This window comes from Podarcis erhardii (assembly GCF_964252035.2).
Source record: "Podarcis erhardii genome assembly, chromosome: 7".
Taxonomy (NCBI): Eukaryota; Metazoa; Chordata; class Lepidosauria; order Squamata; family Lacertidae; genus Podarcis; species Podarcis erhardii.
This window is the reverse complement of record NC_138511.1, coordinates 6,600,778-6,614,265: the sequence shown is the minus strand read 5'-3', so window position 1 is coordinate 6,614,265 and position 13,488 is coordinate 6,600,778. Positions and strand designations below refer to the sequence as shown.

The following is a 13,488-nucleotide window of genomic DNA, read 5'->3' as shown; positions in this document are numbered from 1 at the left end:
CATGTCAAAGTGCAAGTAGGTACCGCTCCAGCGGGAAGGTAAACGGCGTTTCCGTGCGCTCCTCTGGTTCGCCAGAAGCGGCTTAGTCATGCTGGTCACATGACCCGGAAGCTGGACGCTGGCTCCCTCGGCCAAGAAAGCGAGATGAGCTCCACAACCCCCGAGTCGGCCACGACTGGACCTAATGGTCAGGGGCCCCTTTACCTTTATTTGTAGAGTTTAGAGATTTAACTTGAGGCTAAAGAAGGTATGATTGGACTGAGTCTCTGACCTGTTACAGAAATAGTAGCTAACGCCTCAGTCTAGAAAGCATTATCAGCATTCGGAAGGACTGGCTTCTATATAGCAGAAGCTGCAGCCACAAGCATAAACGTCAAGGCATAGGAGCAGAACTGTTACCTCGGTATTCCACGCATCCAGCAGGGCTTTGACCATTTATGCAGCCAAGGACCAATGCTGAGCTGGGAAAAGGGGTTGTGGTCATATGTTCATTTAAATAGTGTAAATGGCAGGGTTAGAGTTGTTTGTTCAACAGCAAGTTTGAAACCATGCTCTTTTCTGTACTGCGCTGGGACAAGCAATCCTTTGTGAGGAAGTAAAGAAGAATTGCAGCCTTTGCTTCTCCCAGTCCTCTTATCAAAAAGGCAGCCTGGGATGTTGAATGTACCTCCAACTGCAGCCTTTGTGGTTCCTGCTTAGGGCAACACTGCCTCCTAATGTTGCTAAGCAGTACTTGATTTTGCTTACAGTGGACCTAGTCCAAACAGCAGGGGTTGGAAGGCCTGTTACAAACCAAGGTCTGCTGCTGCCAGAAATAGTAGCCTCTGGGTCAAGTTCAGTGTTCGAAACTCCCATTGTTCTAGACACATTTTGCAACAGGGAATTTCATTAGCACGAACAATTTGAGCTCTGGGCGCAGAACTGTGCCTAACATTTCGGAGTGGAAGGAGGACCTGTTTTTTGCCTCCCCACTTCCAGCTACTCTCTGAAGACAGGAGAAGAGACCCTCTTAAGAATATTAGGGGGGTGGGCAGGTGAAGGACCAAACCATGTGAAAAATGAACGTAACATTTTAGCTGCAGTTCATTCCTTTTCAACCTTGTATTCTTGTTATAAAAAAAGAGCAGCTAGACGTTCCATTGTTACACTCATAACACAGGTTTAAGGTGCCATTCAGCTGCTAGCTTTCATATCTCAGTCAAGTTCTTCCCTCTCCTCTCCCTAACATTTAATGCCATCGTGCCACCTATTTTCCTATCAATTTGCTTCACAACACTGAATGGTCTAAGATCATTTGTACTAGAGAAACGGGTGTTGATGTCCTTGGGAAGCTGTAATTCTGCCTGATATCTTTTTAAATGCCACTGGTTGCTCACAGTACAGTGTGTGCTTAAATCATGTCCATGCCATGAGTAAGACTTAGTGCTCTACTTTGGCCTTTCTCCTGGGCATGGTCGGCCAACTGGTGCGAAGGGAGGATAGAACCTTTTTTATGTACGCTACAGCAGCAGCAAGAATACTCATTGCAAAGTATTGGAAGACACAAGAACTACCCACCCGAGAAGAATGGCAGACGAAAGTGATGGACTATATGGAATTGGCTGAGATGACTGGCAGAATCCGGGACCAAGGAGTAGAGTCGGTGGAAGAAGATTGGAAAAAAATTAAAGCATATCTTCAAAAATATTGTAAAATTAAGGAATGTTAGAAAGATGTTGGAAAAAGAAAATTAGGTGGTTTTGGTAGAAATAACATAAAGGATTAAGTAAAAATGAGTTGATGAACTTGATGAAAGAGAGGACGTTAAATTATAATATAATAAATTAAATTACTTAAATGAAAATAAGGTTGGAAGGATTTGCTGAAATAACGATTTGAACTAGAATACAAAATTGGGAGGTGAGGGGAGGTCAAGGAAATAAGTAAAGGAAGAAAGTTATGTAAAGGTTTAATCAGTTCTTTTTATATTTTTAAGTGAATGTATTTTTCATTTTTATTTTTATTTTATTTTCCTTTCTTTGTTGTTGTTGTATTCTTCTTGACTTAGTGCTCTACTTTGCCTGGACCCTGCTTGGTGTCTCTATTCAAGTGCTGAAGAATGCAGTACTATCGTTTGCAAACTCCACACATCCTTTGTCCACAAAGAAGTCTGAATTTGGTTCCCGCTGCACAGACCAGCTGATGCATTCAACCTGTGCAAAGTCAGTTCACTTGCAGGAGTTTGCAGTAATTGCATAGGTAATAACTGGATACAGACCCAAACAACCCAGAAATTCCAGCCTCAGTTTTGCTTTTGTGTTTTTTGAAAGTACACTCTAGGGGTGACTCAAAGCAGAAACTGCGTGAATGGGAGAAGGCTCAAGCTTGCTGGTGTTTATCTGAGAGACTGAACTCAAAACATTGGAATTGGCTCAATTTAGTTTATTGTAGAAATATATTGCAAAATATGCCAGTAAGGGGGTAGTAATTAGCCAAGGCAGCCGAGCACCTGGACACTCTGCTCCACCCTCACCTGTAATCTGTCAACTGTGCAAAATAGGGTGGCGGAAAAAACCAGCAATCATAGTGAGTCTCAGAGTAGAAGTGGAGAGCGCATGAATTAATTTTGTCCCAAGAAGCGACTGAAAATGCTGTTTGAAAGGCAAGAGGCAGAAGTTTCTAGTGCAGCTGCTTAAAAAGAAGAAGTGGGTCATTTGTAGTGAAGCCCCGCTGCATTCCGGCTCCTGGTGTGTTCCCCAGTCAAATGGCTAACTGATACCCACAAAGGCTGACCAGCTACAGGGCAGGGGTTGTGCAAACCAAGCTGTGCAAGAACTGCATGACGAGTTCAAGGGAAGGTGATGGTGGTGAGAGGCATAAGCTCCAGGGTCTGTTCAAGGGAAGTGCGCTGCTCCTGGTAGTCGGTGGTGTGACCATTTCTGTAGTGGCCATATTCAAACTTAATCCTCAGTTCACCAATTTTTGACTGGGGGAGGATATCTGGAATCCACTCAATGATGAAAGGTGTCGGTTCCTTCTGATCAGGGGATGTGTTGCCTGGGAGGAAGGAAGCCACAAAGAGGAGCACTTTGGACCTTATTTCCCCATTGTGTGTGAGAAAAACCCAAGTTTCTCCAAGAGGAGGGTTGGATTAGCTTCCAACTCTACAAATCTGTGAGCTGGTGGGAAAAGAAGGCTGCTTTGAGGTGCAAAGGGATCAGCTTATACACCTACCGACTTTCAGGAAGGTTTTCAACTCCAGAGGCCGGAGGACTGGCTGCTTCTCCAAGCGCCCGTAAGTGTCTGGGATGCTCTCCACCTCAACCTTGGGGCACTTAAAGGGCTCGTAGGTGCCATCCTGGTTCTGGATGAAGCTGCGTGTGATTTTCAGAGGCATCTGGGAAGAGGAGTTGGGAATGGGAGATGAAAACACAGGATTTCTGAACAGGCAAATGAGAGCGGCATCCCTTTGCAAGAGGCCCTTTGTAAGCCCAGAGTTTGATCCTCACCCTGCAGAAACCAGGATGCCAAAGTTCTGGGAGTTGAGTAAGAACCTAAGAAAAGCCTCGCTGGATCAGGCCAGTGGCCCATCTAGTCCAACATTCAGTTCTCACAGTGGCCAACCAGATGCCTGCGGAACCCTGCAAGCAGGATTTGAGCAGAAAAACTCCCCTCCTGTAGTTTCCAGCAATTGGTATTGGGAAGCATTGCTGCCTCCGACCATGGAGGCAGAGTTGAGCCATCAGGGCTAGCAGCCACCAGGAGTCCTCCCCTCCATGAATTTCTCTAACCCTCTTCCAAAATCATCACAACCAGTAGATCATAAGAGAATTATTCTAGGAAGCTCAAGCTAACCCCCAGAGGCCAGTTCCTCGAACTTTTAATCCCAGGATGCAAAATAAAATGTTATGCCTAGCGCTGGCCCTTCCTTCCCAACCCCCCAATGAATGCCCTCCCATCTGTTCACAAAACAGAGAAAAACCGTAGACAAGAAGGAGGAAGGGGGGGTGTCTTACCTCAAGGGTATCAAAGATCTGTTTGACTTGCAAGATGTTTGTGATGTGCCACGTATATTTGGAAAAGGTGCCCAGGGGCAAAGCATCTTTCCGGACAAAAGCTGGAAAGGAAGAAGCCCATCAAGGTGGTGTGATGGCGGCCACATTCCTCCTCCTTTGGCCAGCTCCAATGGCAGAGGGAGCCAACACGGCACCCTCGAGCTGCTGCTCCCTACAATTCCCATCATTCCTGACCTTTGGCCACGCTGGCCAAGAGTGATGGAAGGTGGCGTCCAACAACAACCAGAGGGCATCTGTTGGCTATCCCTTTCACATGGTGTTGAGAAAGGGGACAAAATGTGATCTCAAGGGAGTCACAGAAACAGATGAGTTGTAGAGTTGGAAGGGACCACAAGGGTCATAATCACTGTGGCATAAAGTTCTTCTGAGGCCACAAGGAGAGGCTGCGCAGAGAGACCTTTCAGCCCTGCAGCATGCAGTTACAAGGGACTGGTCCCTTTCAGCTGCTGCTCCCACTGTCCCTGAGAGTTCATAGAATTTTAGAGCTGGAAGGAGACCTAAAGTAGGCTTCCTCAACCTCGGCCCTCCAAATGTTTTGAGACTACAATTCCCAGCATCCCTGACCACTGGTCCTGCTGGCTAGGGATCATGGGAGTTGTAGGCCAAAAACATCTGGAGGGCCGAGGTTGAGGAAGCCTGACCTAAAGGGTCATCTAGTCTAACCCCTGCAAGGCAGGAATCACAGCTAAAGAACCCCTGACAGGTGGCCATTTGACCTCTGCTTAGAAACCTTCAGTGAAAGAGAGTCTATCAGCTTCCTAGTGAGTCAGTCTCACTGTCTTACAACTAGGAAGTTCTTCCTAATGTTTAGTCAGAATCTTGTTATTTGAATCCATTGGTTCTGGTCCTCTCCTCTGGAACAGCAAAAACAACAACCTGGCTCTATCTTCCATGGGACAGCCCTCCACATATTTGAAGATGGCTCTCATATCACCCCTCAGCCTTGCCTTCTCCAGGCTAAACATCCCCAACTCCCTTAACCGTTCCTCACAAGGCCTGGTTTCCAAACCCCTGATCCTCTTGGTCCTCTTCCTCTGCACACCTTCCAGCTGGTCAATATCCTTCTTAAACTGTGGTGCCCAGAACTGGACACAGGACTCCAGGTGGGGTCTGACCAAGGCAGAATACAGTGGTGCCCCGCAAGACGAACGCCTCGCAAGACGGAAAACCCGCTAGACGAAAGGGTTTTCCGTTTTGGAGGCGCTTCGCAAAATGAATTTCCCTATGGGCTTGCTTCGCAAGACGAAAATGTATTGCGAGTTCCTGCGGGGGTTTTTCCCTTTCCCCCCCTTTTCCTAAGCCCTAAGCCGCTTATCAGCTGATCCACTGATAAGCCGCTTATCAGCTGATCCGCTAAAAGCCGCTAAACCGCTAATCCGCTAAGCTGTCAATGGGCTTGCTTTGCAAGACGAAAAAACCGCTATACGAAGAGCCTCACGGAACGGATTAATTTCGTCTTGCGAGGCACCACTGTAGAGCTTCCCTTGATCTACTTCTGCTGCAGCAGCCTAGAACAGTATTAGCTTCTCTTGCTGCTGCATCACACTGCTGACTCATGTTAAGCTTTCTTACGCCTCAATACAACCTTTCTATTACAAAGCATCAATGTGCAGCTAATATCCCAAGTGGCTTCCCACAGAAAAGATGCTCTAAAGGTTGAGTACCTGTGGTCGAATTTGGCATCCGCTTCTTGATGCTCCCAACAGAAATCCTCTGCTGGAGAGCCTCAAAGAAAGCCTGGGGGATGTGGAACACCAGTGGCTCTGGTTTGCCTGGGTAAAAACATGGACAAATGAAGAAATGCTTTTGAGAGGAACAACGTAATAATGTTTAGACATTTCAACAAGGGCCAAGGCTCAAGCTAGATCATAAAAAAGGAAGGGGGGGAACCTATTGAGGTGAAAACTCTTGAAATAATTCACAAAGATAACCAAAGAGGAGGTTGGATGTTTAAGAGTGAAAGAGAGAAAAACTCACAGCTATGGGATAGCTATGTAGGATTTCCTCTGGGTGAATATTTTGTGGGCAGCCAGGGAAGAGATGGAGACTGGTGTGTGTGAGAGAGACGAGAGAGCTCAACCATCCCAAAGTTCTGATCTATGGGGCAGTTTTTATCAGTTAGTCCAATTCTCTTCTATGCTCAAACACATACATATATATTTTATTGACTGGCTCGTAGAGTTAGCAGGCATTCTGCTTGCAACTGCCTAGGTGAAGTGATGGGAAGTCCTGGCCAAAGCAAGGTGTTCTGCTTTCTGCATAAAGAATACATGAATGGTTGCTTGGTCCATCTCCTTGCTGCAGTGTCGGTCCTGCGCCTGTAAAGGCTGGGAGATCAGTCAGGCTGATTTGCAGTAAGTGTACACAATTTCTAATGAAGTACTAGAACTGGCCATTTTGATGTTTTTGACATCTTTCTTTGGTACTCCTGCACCCAACCACTCCCACAAGTCCTCTTTTGGGTCTGCAGTTCACAACAGCACTACGTTCAGCTGGGAACCAGGAGTGCCACTAAAGATTGAGTCTGTGACTCCAGAAAGCAGTGTAGGAGTACAGGAGGAGGTGGCAGGAGGTTCTTGATTGGCTCCAGTCAATCAACCTTGTCTAGATCTGGTTTCTGCTGCTGCCAGTTTATTTGAGCCCAGCGTGTAAATGAAACATAGTGAGAGGGCTTCTCTGCCAGTTTCATTTAACCATAAATCCTCTCTCTCTCTCTCTCTTTCCCCCTAAGAAATTAACAGTGTCGAGTGCAACCTGACACCAATCATATCAGTACCATCTGAGTGCTACTGGAGAATAGCCTTACGCAGACAAAAGCCACTTACACAAGACACTGCAGGGCATTCCATCCGATGATCCTCTTATAATATGAACAAGGATTCAAGGGTGAGATCAGAGGAGACTTACCGTCAAACTGGTAATGCATGGCTTGGTGGATGCGTTCAGTGACACTGGCCAACCACTCTTGGAAGGACAAGGTTACTTGCGATTCATCAAGCAGCTGACTGCAAGCTAAGGAAAAGGAAAACTTTTCACCTAAGCACATCAGGCCAATGGCCACCTAGTCCAGCCTCCTGGCTCACAGTGGCCAACCAGGTGCCTCTTTTGGGAAACCTGCAAGCAGGACCTGAACCATAGCTGTCAACTTTTCCCTTTTCTTGCAAGGAATCCTATTCGGAATAAGGGAATTTCCCTTAATAAAGAAAAAATGTTAACAGCTATGACCTGAAACGCCCCCCCCCCACTGGAGAACAGCCTCTACTAAAGGCCTCGTAAAGAAGCACAAATTTGGGAACAAAGGGAGAAAAAAACTAAGAGGAAGGTACGTTTGGCAAATCCTCATTGTGATCAACTCCCACCCGGAAACCTATGTCCCCACTGTGGAAGGATGTGCAGATCCAGAATTGGCCTCCACCACCTTTTACAGACACACCCCTAAGGCTGTGTTCATGGAAGACAATCTTACTCGGTCACAAGTACTCACCAAGAGACAATCTAAAAATATGTGAATGACACAAAAGGAAAAAGGGATAGAGAGGGGAAAAGAAAACAAGCAAACACTAGTTTGCAAACAAACAAGTCTTTAATTTCTTATATTAATTTATTTCCTCATGGAGAGGAAAGGGAGTGTAATACAGTTCCCCAGACATGCATATAAGGCAGGAAGACCAAAAAGCTGAAGGAACTAAAGAACACAGCTGGAAAGTAGAGTGTAGGCTGAGCAAAACTGGCCTTTTGTGGAAAACCCTCTCAGTCCATGTCTGCTTTGCGTTCCTTGCAGCTTGCTGAGCTGGCAGAAAGAAAACTCACCTTGCCTTTTCAGTGAAGCAACCGCTGGCTTTTTCAATCCACTTTTGCGCAGGTTTGTGTTTGCCACGTCTTGAGACAAGAGGGGGCCACTTGCTTGTGTGCCTTAAAAGTAAAAGTTGCAACAGCTTTAGAATGAGTAGCACTGGGAAAGCAAAGATGGTGCCTGCCAGATGTTGTTGAACTACAACTCCCATCAGTCCCAGCTAACATGGTTAACGGTCCGGTCAGGGCAGGGTGATGAGAGTTGTAGTCCACAATGTCTGGAGGATATTGCCTTGGTGACCCCAATGCATTTAAAATGCTTCCCATGGGTCTCTTCTAATTGTGGGAGTATCCAAGCCACACAGGACTCAATGAAGGCTCTAGCACTATAACAAGTGCTGCTAGTAGCCCGAAAGGCAAACTCTGCACTATGAATGCAGGTAAGAATCATCCGTATCAAAGTGGAACATGTAACACAAACAAGTCAAAATTTAATATTCTCACCCATTCCTTCATCTTTTTTCCTCTTTTTGGCCTTGGAGGCAGCAGCCTCTCCAGAGCTCAAGGCGGATTCAGGCTGACAGAGAAGCTGGGCTCCTACTGTTGACTTCAGACCTGGAGTTGCAGGAGAGAAGAGGTTGAAGGTTTGAGTCTTCACTCTGCGTTTCTCGCCGTAAAATGTGAGCTTAAATGCAGTGAGCTCCCTTTGCTTCTAAGCCTGCCTACAGGGACTGTCAGTGGTATTCCCAGGGTGAGCTGCAGGGGCCCAGCCCTTCCAAGGTATTCCAGTCTGCGCCCCCACACACCCCACATACAGGCATGACAGGGGATTCTTTACTTCATGCACTTGGCCACACATGTGGTCTGCTGACCACATCCTTTCAGCCTCACTCATGTTCTCTGACCTTACCCACCGCTGGAATCATAGCTGAGGAAATCTGCAAACTCCTGGGCCAAGAGATCATCGCTGGCAAAGGCACAGAGGCAGGCAAAGAAGTGATTGCATTTCTGGCTTGCCTCTTCCTTAGCAGAGGCCGCCTTGCTGGACTTCAGCGACTGGCAGGAGCAGAGGAAACGGTGTTCCGCCCTGCTCTTGTGGCCAGCCTTGTGGGAGAAGGAGATGTGGAGGTAACCCAAGCTATGCTTCTGGCTGGCTTTGCACTTCACAACTAGGATGTTCTTGGTAATCCTCTGAACTAGGGGCCCTGTGGACTCCGTGGCCAACTGCCATAAGGTTTGCTTTGTCTCAGCAGAGGCCTGCAACGAGTTCAAGACTGAGCTTTTCAGGGGCAACGGGGTGGCCTCTGCCTGACAGTTCACAGCCAGCTTAATGTGCTGGCACTGGTTTTCCACCACCCCTTGTGCAGCCGCCTTCAAACACGATGGGACGTAGCAGCGCCCAGAGCTGAGCTGTGTGATGATGGTCCCGTCTACTGTCTGGATGGTGGTCTCCGAAACTCCCAGCTCCACAAAGCACCGGTACTCTGGCCCCCTGTCCCTCTGCCGCACTGAATAGACCTGTAGATCAGAGCCAGTGTTGATTTTGACCGCGTCGACACCGGCCTGCTTCCGGGTGCCGTAGCGGAAGATGGTGCCGCAAGTCTTGTTCTTGCAGCTCAGCCCACGGGTGCCGTTGTAGGTGCCGCACCGGGGGCATTTCCTGATGCCTCTCAGGGTAGCTTTCCCCAAGTCTGATAAGAAAGCTGGGACTTTACTCCTGGCAGGGTTTGATTCCATCCTTCAGGCAGCCTGGACAAAAGGAAGGCACAAAGAAATGAGAGAGCTGATCAATTGGAATGCCTTGCTCCAAGTGCATTCAAGCAATGGTACTCTGTAGGGGCTTTCAGAAGCAAACATGATGTCAGAGATGATCTACCTGTTTGTTGTTGTTGCTAAAAAGAAGCTGCAAGGGGGTCAGTTTTGAGCAGCTGTGCAGGAAGCACAAAAAAGAGCTGCTGTTAGCTATGGACAGACAGAACCATATAGACATCATAGCTCCCTGTATATTCACATCTCAGCAGCAGATACAGCTACAGCATGTGTGTGTGTGTGTGTGTGTGTGTGTCGGGGGGCAGGTTAGCCCCCTCCACCGCAGTATGACCTAACACTCTGCTTTCAACAAAAATTAAAAAATGCTTCTGAGATGTCAGGTCTCGTTTGTCCCTCAGGTACACCTGACCTTTTCAACCTTATGAAACACACACAGCTTGGTTCATCTTGTCTTCATTTTCCCTATATGCCCTTTTAAATCTGGAGTGATAAATATGGCATTGGAAGCAAAGGACCCCTATTAACATCTGAACTCTGTTCAAAACACTAATCACTTCAGACATTCATTTTCCAGGTTGCTAACCTTAGGTGACCTTTCCTGCAAGGAGGATCAGATTAAGCAGAACTGCTCCAAAACTTAGGCATCTCAGTCCAGTTCGACTTGGTGGGCCACATTATCAATCAACAACAAAAAATGTGTGTATGTGGAGAGGTATCTGTACTGTGCAAATCAAAGCCTCGGTTTCCCACCTCCTAAAATGGGAGGAAGGAACCTTCCTTACAGGACAGCAGAATGAATAAAGTGACCTAAATAAATAAATTAGGTGCAGTGAGGCTGTTGGACTCCTGACTCCCAACAACTGAATCCAGTGTGGCAGCAGGTCAAGAATGATAAGAGCTCTCCTCCGGCAACACCTGGAGGGGGGGGACCATGTTGGCTGTCCCTGATGCACAGCATCAAACATACCAATCCCCACTCCTGCTTCCCCCAAAGTCCAATGGAACATCATTAACCAGTGCTGTTCAGTCCAATGTCCAGCTATCCATGTTGAAAGTAATATAATCTGTTAGGTGCCTGTTTTACATGACCCCAGAACTGAGGATGGACCAAGAAGTGGTGGGATCTAGTGATGCCATGAATCATTCTCAAGATTCTGGGAAGAACTCGGACCATCAGCCCAGTGGTGTCACAATGCAGCATTTTCTGGCAAGGAACCTCTGCTGTGATGTTCCAGTGAGGTCATAAAGGGGAAAAGATGCATGCGAAATGTGCATCTTGCCACTAGCCCTTGCATTTTCAGATTGAGTCAGAGGAATCTTAGGAAGTTACACATATTGGGACTCACTGCTGCTGCTGCTGGAAGACAAATGTTGATTTGGGGACTGCTCTCTCTCTCTCTCCTGATCTCTGTCAATAGTGCAGGAGGAAAGGACTGATCAGATTCTGTCTAGGTCAAGGTCCAGTGGACAGCCAGGCAGGCCCTTTACCTACTTAGAAGCATCACCCCCCCACAACCCAAATGCATCATCGCTTCCAGCATACTTTTAGCTCTAAGGGATGCCCTGCATTTCAGATTATTCACAACACATCTCAAACTATAAACAAATGCAGAATCGTGAAAATAAACAAAACTCTTCAATAATTAGTACAAAAAGGTGAATTCAAGGGGGAGGCAATCATTTAATTATTATTTTTATATCTCACCTTTTTTTCTAAGGAGCTCAAGGTGGCGTATATTGTTTCCCCTCTCCTCATTAATCCCCACAACAACCCTGAGAGGTAGGTTAGACTGAGAGGCAATGACTGGCCCAAGGTCATGCCAAGTGAGCTTCCTGAGTGGGAATCTCCCAGATCATAGTCAGCACAGAGGGCTGGATTGAAAGCCCCTGATTCTTGATCCCCAAGCCACACCAATCTTGAGGTACACTGGAAAAACTGCAAAATGCCCACCCTACCTGATATGAACCAGTGGGAGGGCTTAGAATGTGGCTGTAGATTTGCTGTCTCAATCCCCTCAACCCCATTTAGGATTGCTCTGCCCTGCCCCAGTACCTGCCAGAACTCATAATTCATTTCTCCTCCCCCCATTCCATGGTTCCAAGAAGTCTTCCTAGTTCATGAACTATTCCACAGTCCATCAAGTTGTCTGGTCACCTGCCAGCCAAGTGATCATTAAAATGAGAGTTCAGAGCTAGGAGAGTGGCAGTTTTGTTTTTTTTATCTTTTGCCCACTCTTCCTCCAGGCACCAGAAAGCAGCACAAACAACTCTCCTCTTACCTATTTTATTCTCAGAACAATCTTATGAGGTGGGCTACATTGAGAGAGAATAACTGGCCAGATGTTTTGGACTACAACTCCCAGCAATGGAAGCTTAGCCATATGATTCTGGGGCTAATGGAAGTTGTAGTGCAAATGATCTCTAAGACACCAGGTTGCGGAATGGTGCTCTAACCACTACCTAACAGTCCCCAATGTATTATTTGTAGAGGTTCAAATCAATTCGCATATTTTGTTGTGAAACTTGCAAAGGTTTCCACCTCTTTAGCCGCCCAGTAAGTCATCACATAGCATTCCTTTGCAAGTAGTACTCCTGAAACAAGCAGCAAACCAGAAAGCAGTGATTCAGGCATTTTTTAAGAACATAAGAAGAGTCTGCTGGAAGTCACCCAGAGTGGCTGGGGCAACCGAGTCAGATGGGCAGGGCACAAACAATAAAATCACCATCATGGTTGTTATTATCATCATCATCAGGCCAATGGCCCATCCAGTTCAGCACCCTGCTCTCACAGTGGCCAGCCAGATGCTTGTGGGAATCTGCGGCGAGCAGGATGCGAGCCCAAAGAGCAGCCCTCTCCCCTCCTGGGGTCTCCAGCAACGGGCACGCATTGTTGCCTTCGGCGGCGGCGGCAGCAGCAGCAGCAGAGCCAGCCTGGCAAATCGGGGCAGCGGCTTCCTGCCCCCTCGCCGCCGTGTGCAGCCCCCCCAGCAGGCGGTGGCAGCAGCTTCCAGGGACGAAAGAGACTCACTTGGACAGAGACCGGGCAGGGAGGGAGGCCAGGAGGCATTCGTTCCCTTCACAAAGGGAAGGCTCAGGGCCACGTGGCCCGTGCGAGCTTCTTCAGGGAGGCAGGAGAAAGCACTCTGCCCATGTTCAGAGGCACCCTGCCTTCTCAGAAGCCAGGCTGCGTTTTGAGAAGCAGAGAGGCGGCCCCACCCCTCCTGCGCCCGCTTGGACGCGCAGCTCAGCCGGCCCGACAAGCAGCCATCCTCCGACTCTGCGCTTGACACCTTCCGCATGGCGTCACCAGCAGCGCGACGTGCGGCGATGACGTCACGGGCCGGCAGCGGCCGCGCCCCCTCCTCGGTCGCATGGCAACCGCGGGCGGGCGGGCGGGGCGGGAGAGGTGAGGCCTAGGCCAGAGAGTCTCCCTCCTGCCCGCCCAACGTCACTTCCTGCCGCTCCCTCCGCAGCGGGCGCCCAGCAGGACCCTTCCCCTTCCCGCCGAGGCCCCCGCCGCCTCGCCTTTTACCTGGGCGGCCTCCTCAGCCTCGGGGCCCAGCCGGGCGGGCGGGCGGGCGGCCGGCGGAGGAAGTCGGCGAGCGGCCTCCGCTATGGCTCCTTACAAATGGCTCGCGGGTCTCGTCTGTAAGAGCGGCTCCCATTGGCGCAGCGGAGGCGCCGCTGGCTCGCGAAGCACGACGGGAAACGCAGTCCGGCTGCCTGCCAGGGTCGCGGAAGTCCCGTGCGGGGCTCCTCCTTATGTAAAAGGACCCGAGAGCTCTAGGGCAGTGTTTCCCAACCTTGGGCCTCCAGCTGTTTTTGGACTACAATTCCCATCATCCCTTGCCACTGGTCTTGCTAGTCAGTG

The 13,488-nt window shown here is 48.6% G+C and overlaps 1 protein-coding gene across 4 annotated transcripts; it reads right to left on the bottom strand.

Moving 5' to 3' along the window:
* Positions 1-2,406: 2,406 nt before the first annotated feature.
* On the bottom strand, positions 2,407-12,887 carry LOC309345417 (uncharacterized protein C2orf42). 4 transcript variants are annotated; one of them, XM_081868469.1, is made up of 9 exons: positions 12,646-12,887; positions 8,762-9,596; positions 8,352-8,462; positions 7,866-7,967; positions 6,963-7,067; positions 5,720-5,827; positions 3,996-4,096; positions 3,214-3,376; positions 2,407-3,036 (listed from the first exon to the last, which is right to left on the bottom strand). In XM_081868469.1, exons 2-9 carry the CDS (start codon positions 9,582-9,584, stop codon positions 2,828-2,830), a joined length of 1,722 nt encoding a protein of 573 aa, XP_081724595.1. In that variant the 5' UTR covers positions 9,585-9,596; positions 12,646-12,887; the 3' UTR covers positions 2,407-2,827. The 4 variants fall into 4 exon arrangements, with proteins under 4 accessions (XP_081724595.1, XP_081724596.1, XP_081724594.1 ...); XM_081868470.1 differs by lacking the exon at positions 12,646-12,887 and adding an exon at positions 10,585-11,899; XM_081868468.1 differs by lacking the exon at positions 12,646-12,887 and adding an exon at positions 10,632-11,898.
* Positions 12,888-13,488: the final 601 nt, after the last annotated feature.

What these genes read in the sequence shown, in the direction of transcription:
- LOC309345417 (XM_081868469.1), bottom strand. Translation starts at nt 9,584, where the DNA reads ATGGAATCAAACCCTGCCAGGAGTAAAGTCCCAGCTTTCTTATCAGAC. An exon ending in GAAAAAAGATGAAGGAATGG is followed by an intron (nt 7,968 to 8,351) that starts GTGAGAATATTA and finishes TTTACTTTTAAG; the next exon opens with GCACACAAGCAAGTGGCCCC. An exon ending in CATGCATTACCAGTTTGACG is followed by an intron (nt 5,828 to 6,962) that starts GTAAGTCTCCTC and finishes GTTTTTACCCAG; the next exon opens with GCAAACCAGAGCCACTGGTG.